Source organism: Amblyomma mixtum, chromosome 5, assembly GCF_055824585.1.
Source record: "Amblyomma mixtum isolate Tamu chromosome 5, ASM5582458v1, whole genome shotgun sequence".
Taxonomy (NCBI): domain Eukaryota; kingdom Metazoa; phylum Arthropoda; class Arachnida; order Ixodida; family Ixodidae; genus Amblyomma; species Amblyomma mixtum.
The window spans coordinates 62,370,309-62,388,685 of record NC_143016.1 but is presented as its reverse complement, the minus strand read 5'-3'; the positions used below and the strand labels follow the sequence as shown (position 1 = coordinate 62,388,685).

The following is an 18,377-nucleotide window of genomic DNA, read 5'->3' as shown; positions in this document are numbered from 1 at the left end:
GCTTGCGTATTGCCAACCCTCGAAGTCGCAGGACTGCCCTTTGACATCTCTGTCTCAATCACAGATTGACTCGATGCCTGAAAAGTAGAGGTTTGAAGTTAAATTAAACACAGTCACACCTTTAATTGTTGGCAGGTTGTAATTATGAGAACACTCTTTTTTTGAATATCTCGTTCTCCTGGGCCATTCTCTGGAAGGGATGAGGACTCCTCGCTCCCGCGGCTGCCTCGTGTTGCATGTGCTGCTTATATTGTTTGATGCTGACTGAGTAGTCCCGGGACAAATCTTGGGGGGGATGGTTGCTCACATGCTGTGGCCCCCCCCCCCCACCCTAAGCGAAGGGTGCGTCAAGACCACCCTGTCGCCCCTCCCTGCAATTTACACCACTGACTGGGTGTACCAGGAAGAAAAAATGTTATCACAATGCGAATAGAAAATCAAGGCTAGAGTGCACCCACGCTGGCGGCGCACTTCCTGCAATGACTTGTTGGCCACCAGCATGCTGGACAATAGCAGATTGTTATGTGCTTGACCTTTCTGCTTTGTTTGTTGTTAACCACCAGATGGGAAAGCTGTGTCCACTCTTAAAAACTGAATCATGGGCATCTGTGACAAAAAGCCTCGCCTTTTTTTCTGTCATCCTTTCCAGCGATAATTCAAGGGGACACACCCGAGGAGATTTACAAGAAGGTCAAAAACGTTATCGACGACAACGGTGGATCGACGGCTTGGGTAGCAGCAAAAGAAAAGCTGTGAAAAAGTGAACAGCTGTTGGACGATGCCCTGAAAGTGGGTCGAGGGGAAACTTTCTTCTTTTTCTGTTACTTTTTGGTTATGAAGAAAACAGCTTTCACGAAAGAAGAAAACATTCAACGTAGGGAATCCTTCATCACTGAATGAAAGAGAAGCACATGCGTAGGAGCCCGATGCAGGAGGCATTTTTCTTTTTCCGATCGACAGTGAGTTTCACCGTGGAATGACAGTGGTGTGAATGTGTGCGTGCGCAGCAAGAACACTTGACGCTGGGCGGGGTGTGTTGCGTGATACACCGAGTGGGTCGTCACCCGCTGCAAAGTCACCGTGGCGAAGAGAGAGAGAGGAGCAAAGGCCGCAGTTCTCGGTCTCGCATTTTTTTCTTTTCTTTGTGCATCTGCGTGTATAATACTGTCCTGCCCTCTCAGTCACCCTCTCTTTCACTCACTGTAACCTCTTACTGTTTCATTCTTCACCTGCCTTCTTTTTATGCCTGCTGTTCATTTTACAAAGAATTGAAGAAAATGCCACAGGTCTCCTACTTCCTGTGGAGTTGTTGGCTGCTTTCTCCCATAGCCTGCCCTGCACACAGCCGCTATAGCCTGGCATGGCAATCTCAGTTGAAGTTGGAAAGTTTACATGTTTGGAACTCTAAATGCCAAGCACTGGGCACATGAGCTGTGGACGGTGCACTGATGGAGAAAGCTGGCCCTTGTGAATATCTGACAACGTTCTGTGAAGAAACTACTGGCAGTGCAGTTTTTGTGGGCAGATTTTTTGTCTTCGCAGCTGCTATTTATTTCATCCAAGCTAAGGTCTTAAAGCAAGAGTAAGGCTTAGTCAGTAAATGGTCAGCACACTGTCAAAATAAGGTGAAGGATTTTTGCCAGGCTTTTAACCAAGGCTCATAGCAGCGTTTCAGATGCTATTGATAATCTCAGCATTGCGTTCTGGGCAGCTAAAGAGATTGGAGAAGTGCTCTGTTTATGTTTCTACAAAAGAAAAAGCCATCTCGCATGCAGATGTGAGCCAGATACTGCTGTGCGTATTTAATATGTCATCCATGCAAAATTCAAGTGTGTAAAAATCTGTGAACATTTCTTCACACGCAGGAGGCAGGAAGTGCACATGGTTGTTTCTTCCCATTTTGTAGTTTGCATTCTCTTCCTAGTGCTGCTATTGGAAGCAAACTTGTTTAGCGCAGTTGTTGCACCTTCATGTGTTACATCATCTGAGTCACTGTTGTTCTCTCACTGTATTTTAATTTGTCCCTGTTTTGTGAGCAGTTTGCTAGAGGTCTGCAGGAGTTGTGTTGCTACCACAGAGCTGTCATGCAAGGTATTGCGTAAGCATTGCACAGGTTGCAACACAGTGTACATAGACTCTACGAATGCAACACAAGTGGACATGTGAAGTCTTCGAACACCTGCCCCACATTTTTACCCGCGAAGAATAAATGCTGTAAAGGCGACTCGGTGATGGATTTGGTAGATCATTGTGCTATTCGGTCGCTTAACTTGATTATGTTTCCTCTTGGTTGTGTAAACCGTGACTTTTTGTGTGCCTCCTATACGGCGCTTTGCTTTCGAAGGGACCATTCAAAGAGTATGGTAGCAGACCTCTGTACATTTCGGCAAGCACAGAACATAGTACGTGTTGGGGGTTCATTTTTGTGGAAGAGACTTTTCTTACTCAAGCAGTTTAATCGGATTCACACTACCGATCACCCTGCGGTCCTCAAGCTTGGGAAATTCCTCCATATAGCAAGTACAAATGTTCCATATCAGGTGTTGTCAGGCAAGCACGGTCTGAGTACTTCGCATTACTGGATTGCCTTGCATGTACATGTGTGAGGTGGGTCTTGCAAGCTTGAATAATACCTAACAGCAAACTGCTTTTGTGCAGTAACTACATGCCAGTAATTTGATTTATGAAAAGTGCAGTTGGCCAGTCAACTAACCCTCTGTTCTTAAGCCTATGTTGGCTTTGCAGGTGTGAATTCCTACTGGGAAAGGAGATGAGATTTTGAGTTTGGTCCAAAGTTTTGTGCGCAGACATGCAGCACATTTTTCAGAGTGCACTCACGAGTCAATTTATTATTTGTCAGTTATACAGTGGCTTCGTGCTTGCCTTGCCTACTTTTTGAATGGTCCTTGAGGAAATGTAAGTGCACAAAGGCTACTGGAGCAGATTAAGTATTTAATTCAACTGTGCATATTGCAAGCCTCGAAGCAAGGGTAGGCACAAGTCATCCTGAAACTAACATTTCGCCAACTGAAGCCTTCATTGAAGTGAAAAATTTCTTTCAGTTTTTGTTGTTGAGGCTCTCTTTTTTGCCAACCTTTAAGGACTGTCTGCAGTAGGAAAGGCACACTTTGTTCTGAGAACTCACTTGCGATGTCATGTTTCAATGGCTCAACGAGAGCAGTGCCACTGTATGCCTAGTTCAAGCCATAGTGCAAGAGCTGCTGCAGTTGCTGCTCTAACCAAAATAAAAAGAGCCATTTCATTATCCAACGACAGTAATTGTGTACAGAGAGAGAGACCGGAAATATTTTATCCCCATAGGAGCAGCAGCCCACTGTCTTAACTTCTGCAGTAAATTACTTGTATAGCTGACATTTTGTTGAACTCACTGGTGTATGTCTAGGCTACGTACCCCTTTTATTGCTTCTTTGCCTTGTGCAATTGCTAGACAGTATGCTAACGCTTGACGTGCCTACGCCACCTGAATTGCTTGGCTGTCTTCGAAAAAAAAAAAAAAGAAATCCCAAAGTCTGCAGCATGTTTGCATCTGCATTGTTATCCAACTGCTCGCGTTGTTTCTTGTGGGGCGAGCACACCCAACATCCTGTGTGCTCCTTTATCACTGTATGAATGCATAGTCTGGACGCCATAACATTCAGTACAAGGAGCATCGTACACATACACACACACACACATTTGCGCATAGACGCACCTCAATTTCCTTTTCAGTGTGAGCACACGGCAATGCACTCTTAATGTGTAACAACACACAGACATGCCACATGCATGCGCGCATGTTTCGTGCGCGATGAAGGAAGTACTGATGTCTTTGCTTGTGTTCTTCAGGTGCTAGTTTGTTTTGTGCTACTATGGCATTGCTGAGATGTTTTTCATTGTTGCTTCCCATGCTTCCTTCCCATCCCACTTCTGCTGGCGAGGTGTTGACAAGTTCCCAGCTGTAGAATGAATTCCCAGCAAGGACTTTGTGATATATATAGCGTTTTGTGTTGATTCATCCTTTTGCTCCCATTCCCATTCGTCTATCACTAACAGGCGCATTCATTCGCTTTGCTGCTAGACAAGGTTGTTTTTATCATTGATGCACCGTGAATTGTGATTGTACCTTAATTATGCAGACATCTCTTAAGTTTTATTGAGGAGGTTTACAACTGCAGTATTACAGCATCGCTCTTCTTTTTCATATTCGGCAATATGTTCAACACTTGCAGAGCCCCTCAAAAGTGACGAAAAATAAAGTGAAACTGAGATCTGACAGGCTTATACAGATATATATATATATATGTATATTGTATGTACATGTATACAGGTATACATACAAATAAATTTATGAGGAAATGGCTTTGAGTGCAAATGCTTGACACAGGGTGGCTTGGACCATGGCACTAATAATTAACCCCACCAAAGCACCAAACCAGCCTTCACTGCAATGCTGCTTTGAAGCAGTTGACCCAACATCATATGCTGCACTCCATAAACGCTAACATAAACACGCTCATAATGCAGGTAACAGTAATGCTGTCAGCCAGCTAAGTGGATGAATAGTAGTCAAGCCCGTATATGGCACAATTCATGATGTAGAGGTGTTCGCAATGGCTCTTCAGAGCTGTTTGTTCGTGCTGTCGTTGGAACCATGAGCAGAATTTTCAAGGCACAGATGCCAGGACAACCGTGATGAATGACAGTGCTTGCCAATAGCACATCTCCAACTACCCTTTCTAGCAGTTGATAATGTGGCCCCAGTGTAGGTAGTCATGACTGCAGTTTACAGCCAATAGATCAGCCACAGTAGCATGTTATATCACATGAAGCTCTTCTCTTATGATGACTCTAGTGGAATGATGCAGGGAACTCTTTTAAGTAAGGCATCTATAAACAGTGTCACATGGCATCCAACAATTCCTGAATGAAAAAGGTGGCAAATTCACTCAGCAGCCTCGAGACACAGCAGACATAGCAAAGACAGCCACCAGGAGCACAAGCAGCCAAATAGAGTTTGTGGCCCGGCTTGAAGCATTGGGTTCTTGTGTGCCGCTGTTCAACTGCCGTTGCAGTTGGTAGTACTGCGCAACCACCCTGTTGGGGTTTCCATTGGTGGCGTTGAACCATATGTGCATGCATGGCTTGTCATCCGGCACCACGTTCCACGAGTGATCCCATACCTGGTGATGAATGTTTGACTCGTTTAGTGGGTAGCATAACTCAAGGCAGTAGTTTTCAATTTTGTCCACCATGGCCGCAAGTGACAAATGGCAAACACAGCCAGAATACAAATTGTGGCATACTGACATTTTACTACTCCTGGTTTATGTTTTGCAGCATGGGCTATGCGTTCTGTTTTTTACCGTTTACTGATGAATTCAGTTCAGTTGGCTTGCATCCGAGTGGCGACCAGAGACAATCCAAGAGAATTGTGCGGCAATTTGCCCAGGCTAATGGATTTTCAATTGACCCCCCACGCTGGCTCGATGGCTGTGGTGCTAGGCTGATGAGATTGACATCGCGGGATTTGTTCGCAGCGCAATTCAATGGAGACAAAATCTAAAAGTTCCCATGGGCTGGTCGATGTTGGTGCACGTTAAAGAACCAGTGTTGTAGAAACTGACCAGGAGCCCCCCAATACTGAGACTCTTACTCATTTCACTCTGTCTACCATCCCTTCACTCAGTGCGCTGTTCTGGCGCTTAGCTTTTTCGTTGCCATGAACACTTCTTTCGTCTGCCCAGTAATGAAACACTTGAATGCTAGCTTCCACCTTCCAAAGAGCCGAGCGGGCTGCAGCAAGATTTTTCTCAGCATGACTGAGCGCAGTGCACTGTAGCTATCAGAGAGAATGTGCTGTGTGTGCTAGAGTAACTGGAAAAATACCGGTCTCAGCTAAAACGGATCAAGATTATAGGGAAATACAGCATTCTTTCGAATGGAAATCAAGTGAATGTAGTTAGGAGTTACACAAAGTAGTACCGGCCAGAACTTCTTTGTTCCATCTACTGTATTAATTAGCAGACATTCATTAACTTTTTCAATATGGCTCTATACACCCAGGTGTGAATTGGAAAGTTGTAGAGTGCCATGAAAATGGTCTGACCGAGGTGCTTCCGACGGGGCAACCTTAGCATAGCCTTTATTCGGCAAAACTGCCCGCAAAGTTAGAAGCAGCCTGAATGCACCGCTCTCATTCGGGACTTGGTGAACACAATCTTAAAGTGCTGCCAGCTTCGCGCCTTCTGCACTGCCCACGACAAAACTTGACGTTGCTGTTTATCCCGAGATAGAAGCGCTGAAATACCACCGTTTTTTTATGTAACTCCTAACAACATTCAATTGATTTCAGTTCAGAAGAACGCTTTGGTGTTCATTTATTTATTTACCTTAAAGGTCCGGCAGTGGGCATTACATAGGGAGGGGTAAGTATTCGAACAAAAATGATAGATACAATAGGAAAAGGAAACAGTTGAACGCAGGAACAAAAAAACTAGAGAATGTTTACTACATTCAAATGAGTGCGAAAGTGCCGATTTTTTCCACATAGAAGACGAAGAGCAGACAGTGCCACGGGACAGAGCGCTCACACTAGGCGAACAAACAACGGACGATTGTGCTCGGGAATGGTAGCCATCGGATTAGTGCTTATGCTGTAAAAAAAAAACTAAACAGGCCAGTACAGAAAGTAAGCTTTCGTATCGTTCAACGTATCATAAGCTACATAACAAACAAAGCAAAATAGGCACTGGCAAAAATATATCTGCATTCATCAATCGCACAGGAATCAAGCGCTAAGGCATGTTTTCTGTGTTCTGAAACGCTAGCAGAGCCGTTAGAAAGGACGATTCAGTATGGCTAATGATGATTGCTGGTATTGTGTTCTGTTCATTTATTGCCAACACCAACGAAGAGTCCCAATATTTTAGTGTGCGAGCGGAAATCTGGCAAACTTCATGCGCATGATGTAGGTGAGCTGAACAATGAGGCGCAGGGAAGATATGATTCTGGGAGAATGGCACTGGACTCTGTGGTATATGAAAGAATGATAACCGGGCAGACTTCCTACACGTGGCTAGCGGTTTAATTTTCCGGATGTGCGCATACGCTGTGATAATGCAAGATGACTAGATCTGCCTGCGAGGGGTGCCACATGATAGAGGTGTTTTCAAGAGATGACCTGATTAGCGTGGTCCAAGTGATTGAGTTGTGTTGTTATTTATTGTACAATTATTTTGCCACATTTTTGCTTGAGAAGAGAATTGTGTAGTTAGGCTTTCTAACGTTAATTTCTATTTGCCATGTTGAACACCAATCCGTTAGTTTTGCCAAGTCGGACTGAAGTGCTAAAACATCTGTCAGAGTAGTTATTTGCTTGTAAGCTGTGCAGTCATCAGCGAAAGGGAGATAGATAAAGTGGTGCTATAGTCTAATAAAAAAGCAAAGGCTCTAACACCAAACCCTGCGGGACCCCGGATTTTGCTTGAGTGGGATTCGAAATAGTCAATTTTGAATGACTGGTGACGATCAGTTCGAAACTGCTGATCTATGTTATATCGTCAAGCCCAAAATTACGGGTCTTTATTGTAGTAAGCGTTTGTGAGCGACACGTACGATAAAAACCGTTTGAAAAGGCGATGAAAATGGCGTCTTTGTTGCGACATGCGCAGACAAACCTTGATCGATTTTCGCTAGGACACCCTGTTTATTGCATACCTTGCTGCAGAAGTCTTCGGGGCCCTCGTAGATATTTTCGAAGGTGACGCACTTCGCGGCCTTGGGGCAATGGTTTTTCCCTGTGCGGCAAAAAGAAAAGGAGGAAAAGATATGTGGCAAGTAGTCAAAACGCAGCTGTTATGTTATTCTAATCGTAAGCTCGACTGCGAGAAGACGGACGGGAAAATGTGACGAACGAAAGAGACAACGTCCGCCTCGTTTTTGCGCGCGCTTTTCTGCGGCGTTCCCCAAAGTTGCGTGAACTGCGCGTGCGTTTGTCGTGTTCGTAACCGAATTGCGCACACTGCTGATACACACGAAAAAAAAAATTGTCATCGCGCGCGAAATGCTATGAACGCCCATGTTCTGCACTGGTGCGCAGATATAACATCTAAATGCGCATGTGCAACTCTCCTACGACGGCCATGGCGCTGGCACTGGGGCAAATGACGAGTCTAGCAGTTACAGCCACATTGTAGAGGAGGCATCAGTAATAGCCCAGACTGTCTAGTTTTTATACTGTCTGCAGCGCCGAAAATTCTAGCCCTGCACGCGCGCCACATCGAAACCGCGCATCTGGGAACGCACACAACCACGCCTACAAGAGCGCACCTCTCTTCGGAGCCTGCGGTGGGAGCGGGCAGAGCACGTGACATACGTGTTCGTGTGACGCGCGCGCTTGTAGATGTGGTTGTATGCGTTCCTCAGGCGTGCGCTTTCGATTTGGCGACGCACTGACAGCATAAAAACGGACACGGTTATTACCTACAAATGTCTAATTGGAATGAAGCGCCTAGAACAGTTAAAAATTAGATTTTAGTTAGCCAGCTTGCTAGTTAACGCGTGTTTGCTGTTTCCTGACGTCCGCCGCTGGTGACAGTACTGTGCCGAAGAAAACTTTTTTTTCTTTACGCCTATTGTTAAAGGTTATGCTAGCAGTCACCGGTGAAGCACCTATACAGAAAGGGGCAGTCAAAGAAACAAAATCGGCGCGACAGCACCTATGTTCCGTCCATATCAGAGCAATGCAATAAAAAAAAAAGAGAAAACGACATGCGCTTGCGAGAACACGAAGCAATTGTGCTAAGTCGCATCTAGAAACGCGATGTCACCGGTAGTGAGCATAACAGAGGGACAACAAATGCACATCCTAGGGGGGACAGCGCAACTAAGGCGAGACACACGGAAGACGCGCTAAGATGAATACTTACCAACTCGCCCAAATTTCAGCTTAACAAATGCGCAGGCTACTGGATTTAGCTAAATGACAAGCTTCCTTTAGCTCGCGTGTTAACTGGTTATGTTGGTTTATTGGGGTTTAACGTCCCAAAGCGACTGAGGCTATGAGGGACGCCGTAGTGAAGGGCTCCGGAAATTTCGACCACCTGGGGTTCTTTAACGTGCACTGACATCGCACAGTACACGGGCCTGATCCTGATGCTTGAATGAAACCGATGTGCTGGCATAATTAGGCGCGCAGCCGGAGAGAATGCTGTGTACATCCAGATGAGAAAGCCGCTTATTTTTCAATGAATTCTTTATGCTCCATAAGCTTCGTGTCCGCCGCGGTGGCTCAGTGGTTATGGTGCTCGGCTGCTGACCCGAAAGACGCGGGTTACATCCCGGCTGCGGCGGCCGAATTTCGATGAAGGCGAAATTCTAGAGGCCCGTGTGCTGTGCGATGTCAGTGCACGCTAAAGAACCCCAGGTGGTCGAAATTTCTGGAGCCCTTCACTATGCCGTCTCTCATAGCCTGAAGCTTTGGGACGTTAAACCCCAATAAACCAAACCAAACCATAAGCTTCGTATTCAGAGAGCGATCGCTTTGACGCTATAGAATGCTATAGACGAACTCTGCATTGTGTCTAATGGTGTGACGCCTTCCTCTCAGCGCCACAATTAAGTTTCCGTACCGGTTCTTTTCTGGACGAACTGGCACAAGCAGGAGGGCCAACTGGGCTAGTTGGCAAGAATTCAAACTCGTTAAACCAGCGCGAAAAACATGGATACCGAAGAGGAGCGCTGTGTCTTATCATTGTTGTACGCGCTGGTTCAACTTGAGTATGAACGGCCACATGCGGGAAAGCTTGGCCGGGGCGGAAAACACAACGTTGATATGACAGCGTCTTTGTATCTTATTACCCAACTAGGCACCACGTGCCCGCGCAGTCACGGGGAGCGGGCAGAGTGTCCCACATACCTCAGCTCCGTTTGCTATCACTTCCATATCAAAATATGCCGACTGTGAAAACAATCCCCGCGTACCATTCCTACGCGCTAGGAGCGGACGCAAAACTTCCCAAGGGCCTTGAGTTCCCGCGGCGGCTGAATACACACGAGAGAGCTCTCATTTCGGCCGCCCCGTGAGAACGCCGCGCCCGAAAGACGGTCCGGCTTCACGTTGCAGGAACGGCGAGCACAGGACAAGGCGGTGCGAAAGGAGCACCAACATTTGTCGGCCTTGGCTTACGGGATCGGCTGCACTGCGCGACGCGATGGGTTCTTTCCCACGCACAACGTCACTGAGCATCGCCGGCCAAGACTAGACGTAATATTCCGTTCACCGTCACCTGATGATCTAACGGCGCTCTCGAAAAAAAAAAATATAGTTGTAGCATATAGCACAGCACAACTGCGCGTGCGTTGCGTCATCATGGAAAGACGGCGCATGCGCAGTTTGGCGTTAGAAACGAGTGTAAGCACTATATGCCGCTGCGCAGGCCCAGGCCGGCTGCCCGCATAAGCAGATCGTGCCGTACTCTGACGCCGTGCATAAATCGGCACTGTGCTGCAGAAGATAAAAATACAGAAGCTCAGAGCGGAATCTCGTCGATTCGAACCTCCGGTTAATCCGAAAAGGCGTTTTGATCCCATCATTATCAACTGCATTAAAAAGGCTCCCTCCCCTTAACTCGAACTCTGGATATTTCGAACAATTTCCTGTCTCATTCGCGTTTGAATCGTACAGTAATTTAGCACAGTCATAATTTAGAGGCTTAGCGTATAGCACAATCCACTGCCGTTATCCGCCTTCGCTGGGACGCGCCTGCGCAGTGGCAGGTGTGCCTCTTCCGGGACTTTCTGCGCGTCGCCACATGTGCAGCTCGTGTGGCTCGCAAACACTTTCCCTCGAAACTGTCGACATTTCTGTTCGGAACGACAGAAAGGTTGCTTTGCGTGTCTACCACGGTGTGCATCCGACCGAGTCACCCACCTCCGTAGAAGACGAATCCCCTCGGCCAGTTCGGGGTGCAGGCGTAGTCGTTCTTGCAGTCGTTCCACCACCGGAGGCAGTCGGTGTAGCACAGCGGAACCTCGAAGAACCGCTCCTTCCCTATTTTTCGGTCGACCTGTCCAGGGGGAGAAAGTTCGCTCATCGCAAAGGAAACTGAAAGCAAAAGGCTTTCGCAGAACAGCAACAATAAAGAGAAAGCATCCTGTTCTGCACTTATCTAACAGGAATTCTTCATCAGCAATTTAACACTTCATCACTTCACTTCATCAGCAATTTAAATTACACAAATTAAGCGGCTCCGTCACTATCGAAGAAGGAAGCGTGAAAAAAAAATGCTAGTGAGCATTTGACCTCCACGTTCGTCTCTTCTGTCTTGGTGATAGCGCCTTTGGTGGCACTAACCCGACCGACATATATAGGCCGACCAGACACTAATCCGGCCGACGTTATTAAAAAGGAATAGCGGTTAATTGCAAAGACAAGAAACACGTGTAGCACGGCTAATGTTGCTCTTCCAGGAACGGAAAAGCCATCCGGTACTGAGTGACGCAAGTAGTTGACCGTTAAGGTCTTATAGCTAGCTACGCGTTTGGAATGAAGGATTCAGCACGCCTCTACCCGCGAAACAGAACTGGTGCCCGTAAAGCAAGCTTTTCCTCTCTGCAGTTGAGCCCGCTGGTGTTATACACGAGATATCGCTAAATGAAGCGTCGGCATGAGCGCCTCACGATACGCGCATTCCTGCGGTATTTTAGTGAGCGGAATGCTTCCGAAAGTGCGTGACTAGTGGACCAAACGCTCCGTGGATACGCCGCGGTTGTCAATTGCGCAGTCTGAACCACGCCGGTCACACATGCCAGCGGCGGTCCGGAAACTGCGCAGACAATACGTGACAGAGGTCACGTTGGCACCACAACTTCGCAGTCCTCGTGCGTTTGCCACGGGAGCGCCAAGTCGGAGCCTCGCAGCTAGCGCCGGCGGCGAGCGCCTCCCCCCCCCCCCCCCCCCCCCCTTTCTCTAAAGTATAAATACATACCCGGACGATCCAGGGGCCGATGTTGGGCTCGCACTCGTAGAAGCAGAGGTCCTTGCGGAAGTGCTCCCGGCAGGCGTCGGACATCTTGCGGCCGGTCTCCTCCTCGCAGAAGTCCAGCGACATGCTGTACATGTCCTTGTGGTGCACGTCATGCGCCGTCTGTTCGGTGCAGCACGCGTGGTCCTTCCACGGCGAACACTGCGGAGGAGCGGGATCGGGGCGCCGTGCCTGTCAGCGCTATACTATATGCACACGTGCTCAGGGCCGGTGCGGCACACGCTACGAAAACATCTTTCTTGCTCGTGGAACCTTTAGCCTAGCTATATAGGGTGTCTAGCCTCGCGCTCGTGGTTTCATATCACGCTTCTGGCCGGTCCGGCATGACAGGGAAAAAAAGGGGGGAGGTCATAAAGAGCTTAGCTCGGGCCTAATTCCATTTTCTGTAATTTTATAATTAGCGGATTCTCACGCCTGAACGGGCCTCGGCCAACCAGAACTCGGGATCTGAATCCGGATCGTCCACTGAAAAATGTTCTTCGGTTTTCGCGGAGCAAAACAACTTGCTCCGGATCGGCGATTGGAACACTCCATTAAATTCACCCTTCCCTGTGTACTCCAGCGCAGGTACAGTCTTTGTCAAAAGTAACCAGGCTGCATGGTTTGCTTCTAGCTTGTACACTGGAGCTATTACACCTTACCCCAAAGCTGAAATGGTCGTTAAAGGTAAGGACTGCGGGTCTTCTTACCTTCCAACATCTTTTGATCTTTAGGAAAGCTACAAGGACTCCAGTATACAAGCTAGAAGCAAACCACGCAGCCTGGTTACTTTTGACAAAGGCTGTACCTTAGTTTGCCCCATTTAGCAGCTGAATTCGTCTCTTTTTGGAACAGGCTCCCGTGGATAAGCGCTAGCTCGTGAGCGAACCTGCGAAGACGCTTATCTTTTTGCAACAGCAAGTCATCGCAGCCGTTGCTCCCGTTTCCGCTTATCACGCCCCTTTATCAGCTGTGCTTGCAGGCCATCTCGTGAAAGCGGAACAGAAATGCATAGTACGGCGCCCCAGGCTGGCGTGCATGCGACGCGCGGTCGGGCGAACTCTCTCGGCTCGTCGCCGAACGGACTCGCAATGAGGAAGACAATGATGACGGCGATAACGCCAGCGGAGCCGCAGATGTTAAGATGGGCCGGGTAAGCCGCGTAATTAACGACGTCAGCGAAAGAAACTGTCGTTGGTTCTCCATGGAAGCATTTGTGCGGATATCTTTACGACGTTGCTCACTCAAGTCACTCGTCCCGTGCACTTGAGCATTTCGCGTCCAAGCCATATTTTTTCGAGCACAATATATGAAGCATAGGAGCAGAAACTTGAGGCTAACGAAAAGGCTTGGGGCTAAATTGAGGATAGCGATTTATTTCCTTCAATAGCTTCATGTGCCGTCACGGCACCAATATTGCGACAATAAAGCTGTGCGCTGTGCGCTGCGCTACAGAAAAAAAAAAAAAAAAACACTGCTTGGCTTCATGGGCAGTCGTCGTGGAAAACAATCGCTTTATCGGCCTCTAGCACAAAACTATCACTTAATCTCAGGCTTATCCCTCGTCCTTTGATGACGCGATGCGACGAAGAGAGCAGAGCGGATGGAACAAACGCGAGTCAGTGATACACGTGTAGCTGAAGTCAAGTGAAAATTGTCATGTATTTCGCAGAGCAGGTAACCAATGACACCTTGATGTAGCAAAACGTATGGATTTCAAGAGAAGGCAAACGCCGGCAGGGTGCGGCCGAGGGTTAGGTTGGCGAATGAGATTAGCAAGATGACAGCAGCAGGCTCAGGAGAGAATCGGAGGTCAGTGGGAGGGGCTTTTGTCCTTCAATGGACGTAAACAGATTGACGATGGTGGCGACGAAGGTATTTGCTAAATCGAGCGATATTTGGCAGGTAACTCTGAGGCTCATTAATAAATTTCACGCAATCGGCTTTTGATCAGCATCGGTGGGGAAGAGTGCATAAACAAATACTCGTATAAAGAGAACTCCTGTTTAGATAATTATAAGCGCTTGTCAGAGGCCTTGAGGCTGTAATTTTTACATTACAATCGGGCAATGATTCAGTATGAACACGCTCTTGTTTATTAGCGCGTGTCCACATTCCTTCAATAGCTTCATGCGCCGTCACGGCACCAATATTGCGACAATAAAGCTGTGCGCTGCGCTACAGAAAAAAAAAAAAAAAACACTGCTTGGCTTCATGGGCAGTCGTCGTGGAAAACAATCGCTTTATCAGCCTCTAGCACAAAACTATCGCTTAATCTCAGGCTTATCCCTCGTCCTTTGGAGGTCAACGCATTACACGCTCAATCGTTCCAGCCTTCTTTCTTTCGCCTTTTTTTTTCTTTTTACACGTCGCACTGCGCTCAAGCCGCCGACAAACGGAGACGTATACCTCCGCCAAACATCACAAGTGGACAGACCCCGGTTTTATATACATATATTTTTTACGCCAGTCCTTTGATCGTTCGCGCTTCCAAAGCAGGTGGAACGGGACATCTGCTTGCTATCTGCTCTCGTATTATCGTATTCTCGCTCCAATACGCGGTTCTACTCTTGTGCGCTGAAAATGCAGCATGCACGTATATATAGGTTGTTTACAGCCTCCCGTGGATGTTGCCCCGCCCGCTGAAGTCAAGAGGCAAAGCAGAGGACGTTTTCGTAAGATTAACACGCGCGCACAGGAAATTCACGGCGCACGCCCACAGAGAAACTGGGACCACGCCTCCACCTTCACTCTAGTTAGGCCTAACGTAACGAAGAGCCTAAAACATAGCAACAGACGCAAATGCATTAAACCGACTAACCTGACTTTCAGTGCTACCAAAGAATTCTCTATTATACCGAGTTTTCATTTCAACCGCCACGCGTCATGTACAAAAACAAATGAAAACAAAATGTTCTCCTCTGCAGGTAATGCCTCAACCGCGGTAGGGATCCACGTGCCACGTTTCCACACGATGACAACCATAAGCGTGTCACAAATTTGCACTGAAATAATCTAGGTTAAGAAAAAATAAGAGAACGCTGTATGTCGCTTCTCTTCCATTTCAGCGAACCGTCCTGTACGCCGAGTCACTCATTTTGCTTCCCGCGCTCCGAGATTTCTCCGTAATGTAGCTCTTGGAACTGCTTCAAACATGGGCTATGAGGGACGCCGTAGTGGAGGGCCCCGAATTAATTTAGACTCCCTGGGGTTCTTTAACCTGCGCTGGAATCGCACAGCACACGGGCACTTTTTGAGCCCGTCGCGCGGCCGGGATAGAACCCGGGTTCTCCGGATCAATAGCAGAGAGCCCTAACCAGCTGAACCACCGCGGCAGGTTTATCCTTAAAACTGTCTTTTGACTAAAACCTTGAAGGACATCAAATTTTTGCTTGCGCGTTGTCTTTGAAAGGATGCGATGCACATTGATCACCTGTGGTATTTTCCTACTAGCGTTAAATAGTTTATAATTGAATTTCTTCTTTATGCTATTTCGGTTTAAACGACCGAACAATGGCTGTGACGTCAATCAAGGTGGCTTTAGGTCACGTGAGACAAAAAAAGCGGCAATCTAATTGCTGGTACGCGTAGTTTTATTTCGCTACAACACTTAATAAGCCGGCATGACAACGACATATCAGCTGTTCAACGAGTTACGTGCACTGGACAGGTTGCTTTGCCTGCAAGCTTCTCGAAAGCGCATGTATTTTGGCGCGGTGTAACCAGACTTTGTTGGCCCACAACGCGGAGGGTAGCCACGTTTTCGGAATTCTAAAAATTGATATGGATATTACGGTGGGTTGCATGCCTCTCAATAATTAGGAAGCCTAACAGTAACAGTTAATAAGCTAACTATTCAATATTAGTTAACCAGCCGGCTAGATAGCACATCTTAGCAGTATTCTAATGCACTACATCGCTGGCAATGCTATGCCGAAAAAAAACGCTCTTCTAACTCAAAAAGCCTATTTTAAAAGATTGTGTAAAGCCTCAGCTAAAACACCTTGCGGACGGCCTGCAGAACTATTTCTGAAGTCAAAATAAATTGACATCAGTGCAGAATTCCACAGCAGGTGTGTGTGAACAGCGTGCATAACGAGTCATTTATGCAACTATATTCCGATAACGAGGAAGTCTATTTTGCCTCCCATCGGGCCACCCACTTTCGCTGAACGCACTATGTAGCTGGGTGTGAAACAAACAAACCGCCCAAGAGTCCGGACGAGAAAGACTAACACGAGCGCTATCAGCTCAAATGACATGAACTTGCATCAAAAGCCCAAATTTTTACGCTTGTTCACAGAACTCGTCGCCAAAACTATCACGTTGCTGCACTGCCGCTATACTTCTGTCCTCTCCTGTCGAACTTCGACACCCGAAATCCTCATGATTTTAAAAGCAAAATAGTCTTCACGATAATGTTGTCACATTGGCTTCGTCTATGAGTCGAAGCCAATAAAAATTAGCCAGTTTTAAAATAATGTTAAGCGCACGTTCCATTAACTTCGGAGGTCATATATTGGCAGCGACAATATTATCATCCCGGCTTTTTGGTATTTTTGCCGAGAGCAGTATAAAAAAAATATATATATTTTGCATGCCGTATATAGCTTTTCATGTGTGTGAGATATCTGCTTCTTCACTTGCAACAGTGATAAAACGAAGCGCTTCGTCGTCAAACCTCGCGACCTGCTCGTTATCGTGCGAGTTAACACGAATAAACGCAAGTTGAAGACAGACAGCTGCACAAACAGCAAATACCAGGAAATATTTTGCGACCTACGCGAGACATCACCTTTCGGTTGGCTGCAGCTAGGAGTCAATTTATATCGCTTATGCGCCGCTGATTCCTATGTGGCTCTGAGCATGTCGATTTTTACTTATGATACGCAAGTCTAGGCGGTATACGAAGAACGATGCCTGTATCTGGCCACGCCGCACTGAACTTACTGCATGTAACACAATATAAAACATGCATATTGCGCTCTTGAATTCTCACAGTGCGGAAGTGCAGACGTTTGCCTGGCCATGGTGCAGGTGCTAGAAATGCTTTTCGAAATAACAAATCATTTCAGCGGTACAGAAGGAAAAGTGAAGTATTACGCGGCGGAATAAATTTGGCGCGATTTTTCATTAAGGATTTGTTTTAGTTGTCAGCTACATGAAAAAAAAAAAAAAAAGCTTCGTTAACCAAGCGCTGAGAAAACATGATAGCACCCAGGAACGTACGTGCAGTTGGAAATGCTATCTTAGAAACGCGATTGCAGCAGCTCGACGAAAATCTAGGTGATTCGGCGGTCCTTCTGGCGGCCGTTTCGGTATCGCAGTTACTTGAAACCGGAGTTAGGTTTCGCTGCGGACTTCGCGCGCGCGCGCGCGCGCGTCAAACTGCTGGGTTGCGCCGGTGCAGCCAGCTGCGTCCGGGGCCGCGGTAAGAAAGAGCCACGTGACAAACGCGCGCCGCGCGCTCGAGATCGAACAGCTAGAACCGGGTCAGAACTTACGTGACCGTAGAGGGTGGACTCCGGGCCGGGCTCTCTCTTGTGGTTTCGGGCGTCCAGACAGGCCGAAACGTCTCCACTGGACGCCAAGCAGCGGTCCAAAAGGGCCACGAGCAGCAAACTCAAAAAAGCACCGGCTTCCATCTCTAGCTGCCTGCGATGCCGCGGCTCTTTTAATAGACGAACAAGTTTGCCTACTGCTCGCCGCAAGCCAATGGACGACCGACCGGTCGACGAACTCGTACGGACGACTATCGCGCGCACGAGCGTGTACTAACCTGAATATTCTCCTGCAGGAGAAGACGAAAAACACGTTTCGGTGCTCCCGGCGTGCTGCGCCGACTTTAGCGCGAAACGCAATTCGTTCAACTCGATCTAGTTAAACCCCACTACGCGTGAGATTAAGTGTCTAGTTAACAACGCCGTAGGTGTTCAGTGTGCATGCGCGGGGCACGGCATTCGGCGTAATGACCAGCGTAAAATTTCACCGCGCGGGTTTATCATGTTTTTGCGCGATCAGACGACACCAGACGACCTTCGAACTGAAGCATGTGCCGCCACCGTGCGTCATAATTTTGCTTTAAAAACATCCCATAGTAGCTATTTTTAACAACCTACTTTTATATTTTATCAACACGCAATATGTTTTATTTAAATTAAATGTGTTTTAGTTACTGTCATCATCACCAACATCGTCAACCTGGCTACGCAACTAGAAGGAAAAGGCCTCTCCCATGTCTCTCCAATTGACCCTGTCCTTTGCCAGCTGCAGGCACCGTATTTCCGCAAACTTCTCAATCTCATCCACCCATCCAATTTTCCGCCGCCCCCTGCTATGCTTGCCTTCTCTTGG

General features: G+C 47.4%; 2 protein-coding genes across 21 annotated transcripts in view; one reads left to right on the top strand and one right to left on the bottom strand.

The window, feature by feature from the left end:
• dlg1 (MAGUK family member discs large 1) overlaps positions 1-4,360 on the top strand; it is a 559,794-nt gene extending 555,434 nt beyond the window's left edge. For all 19 annotated transcript variants that reach the window (XM_089544710.1, XM_089544718.1, XM_089544717.1 and 16 more), the window contains one exon: positions 650-4,360. In XM_089544710.1, the coding sequence (XP_089400836.1) occupies positions 650-756 (107 nt within the window). In that variant the 3' untranslated portion in view covers positions 757-4,360. The remainder of the gene's footprint in view (positions 1-649) is intronic.
• LOC149342422 (folate receptor beta-like) lies at positions 4,129-18,049 on the bottom strand. 2 transcript variants are annotated; one of them, XM_089544725.1, is made up of 6 exons: positions 17,803-18,049; positions 17,528-17,678; positions 11,988-12,185; positions 10,931-11,066; positions 7,717-7,796; positions 4,129-5,180 (listed from the first exon to the last, which is right to left on the bottom strand). In XM_089544725.1, the coding sequence occupies exons 2-6, from the start codon at positions 17,666-17,668 to the stop codon at positions 4,947-4,949; spliced, it is 789 nt and encodes a 262-aa protein (XP_089400851.1). In that variant the 5' UTR covers positions 17,669-17,678; positions 17,803-18,049; the 3' UTR covers positions 4,129-4,946. The 2 variants fall into 2 exon arrangements, with proteins under 2 accessions (XP_089400851.1, XP_089400852.1); XM_089544726.1 differs by having other exon boundaries at positions 17,528-17,674.
• Between the last annotated feature and the right edge of the window lie 328 nt (positions 18,050-18,377).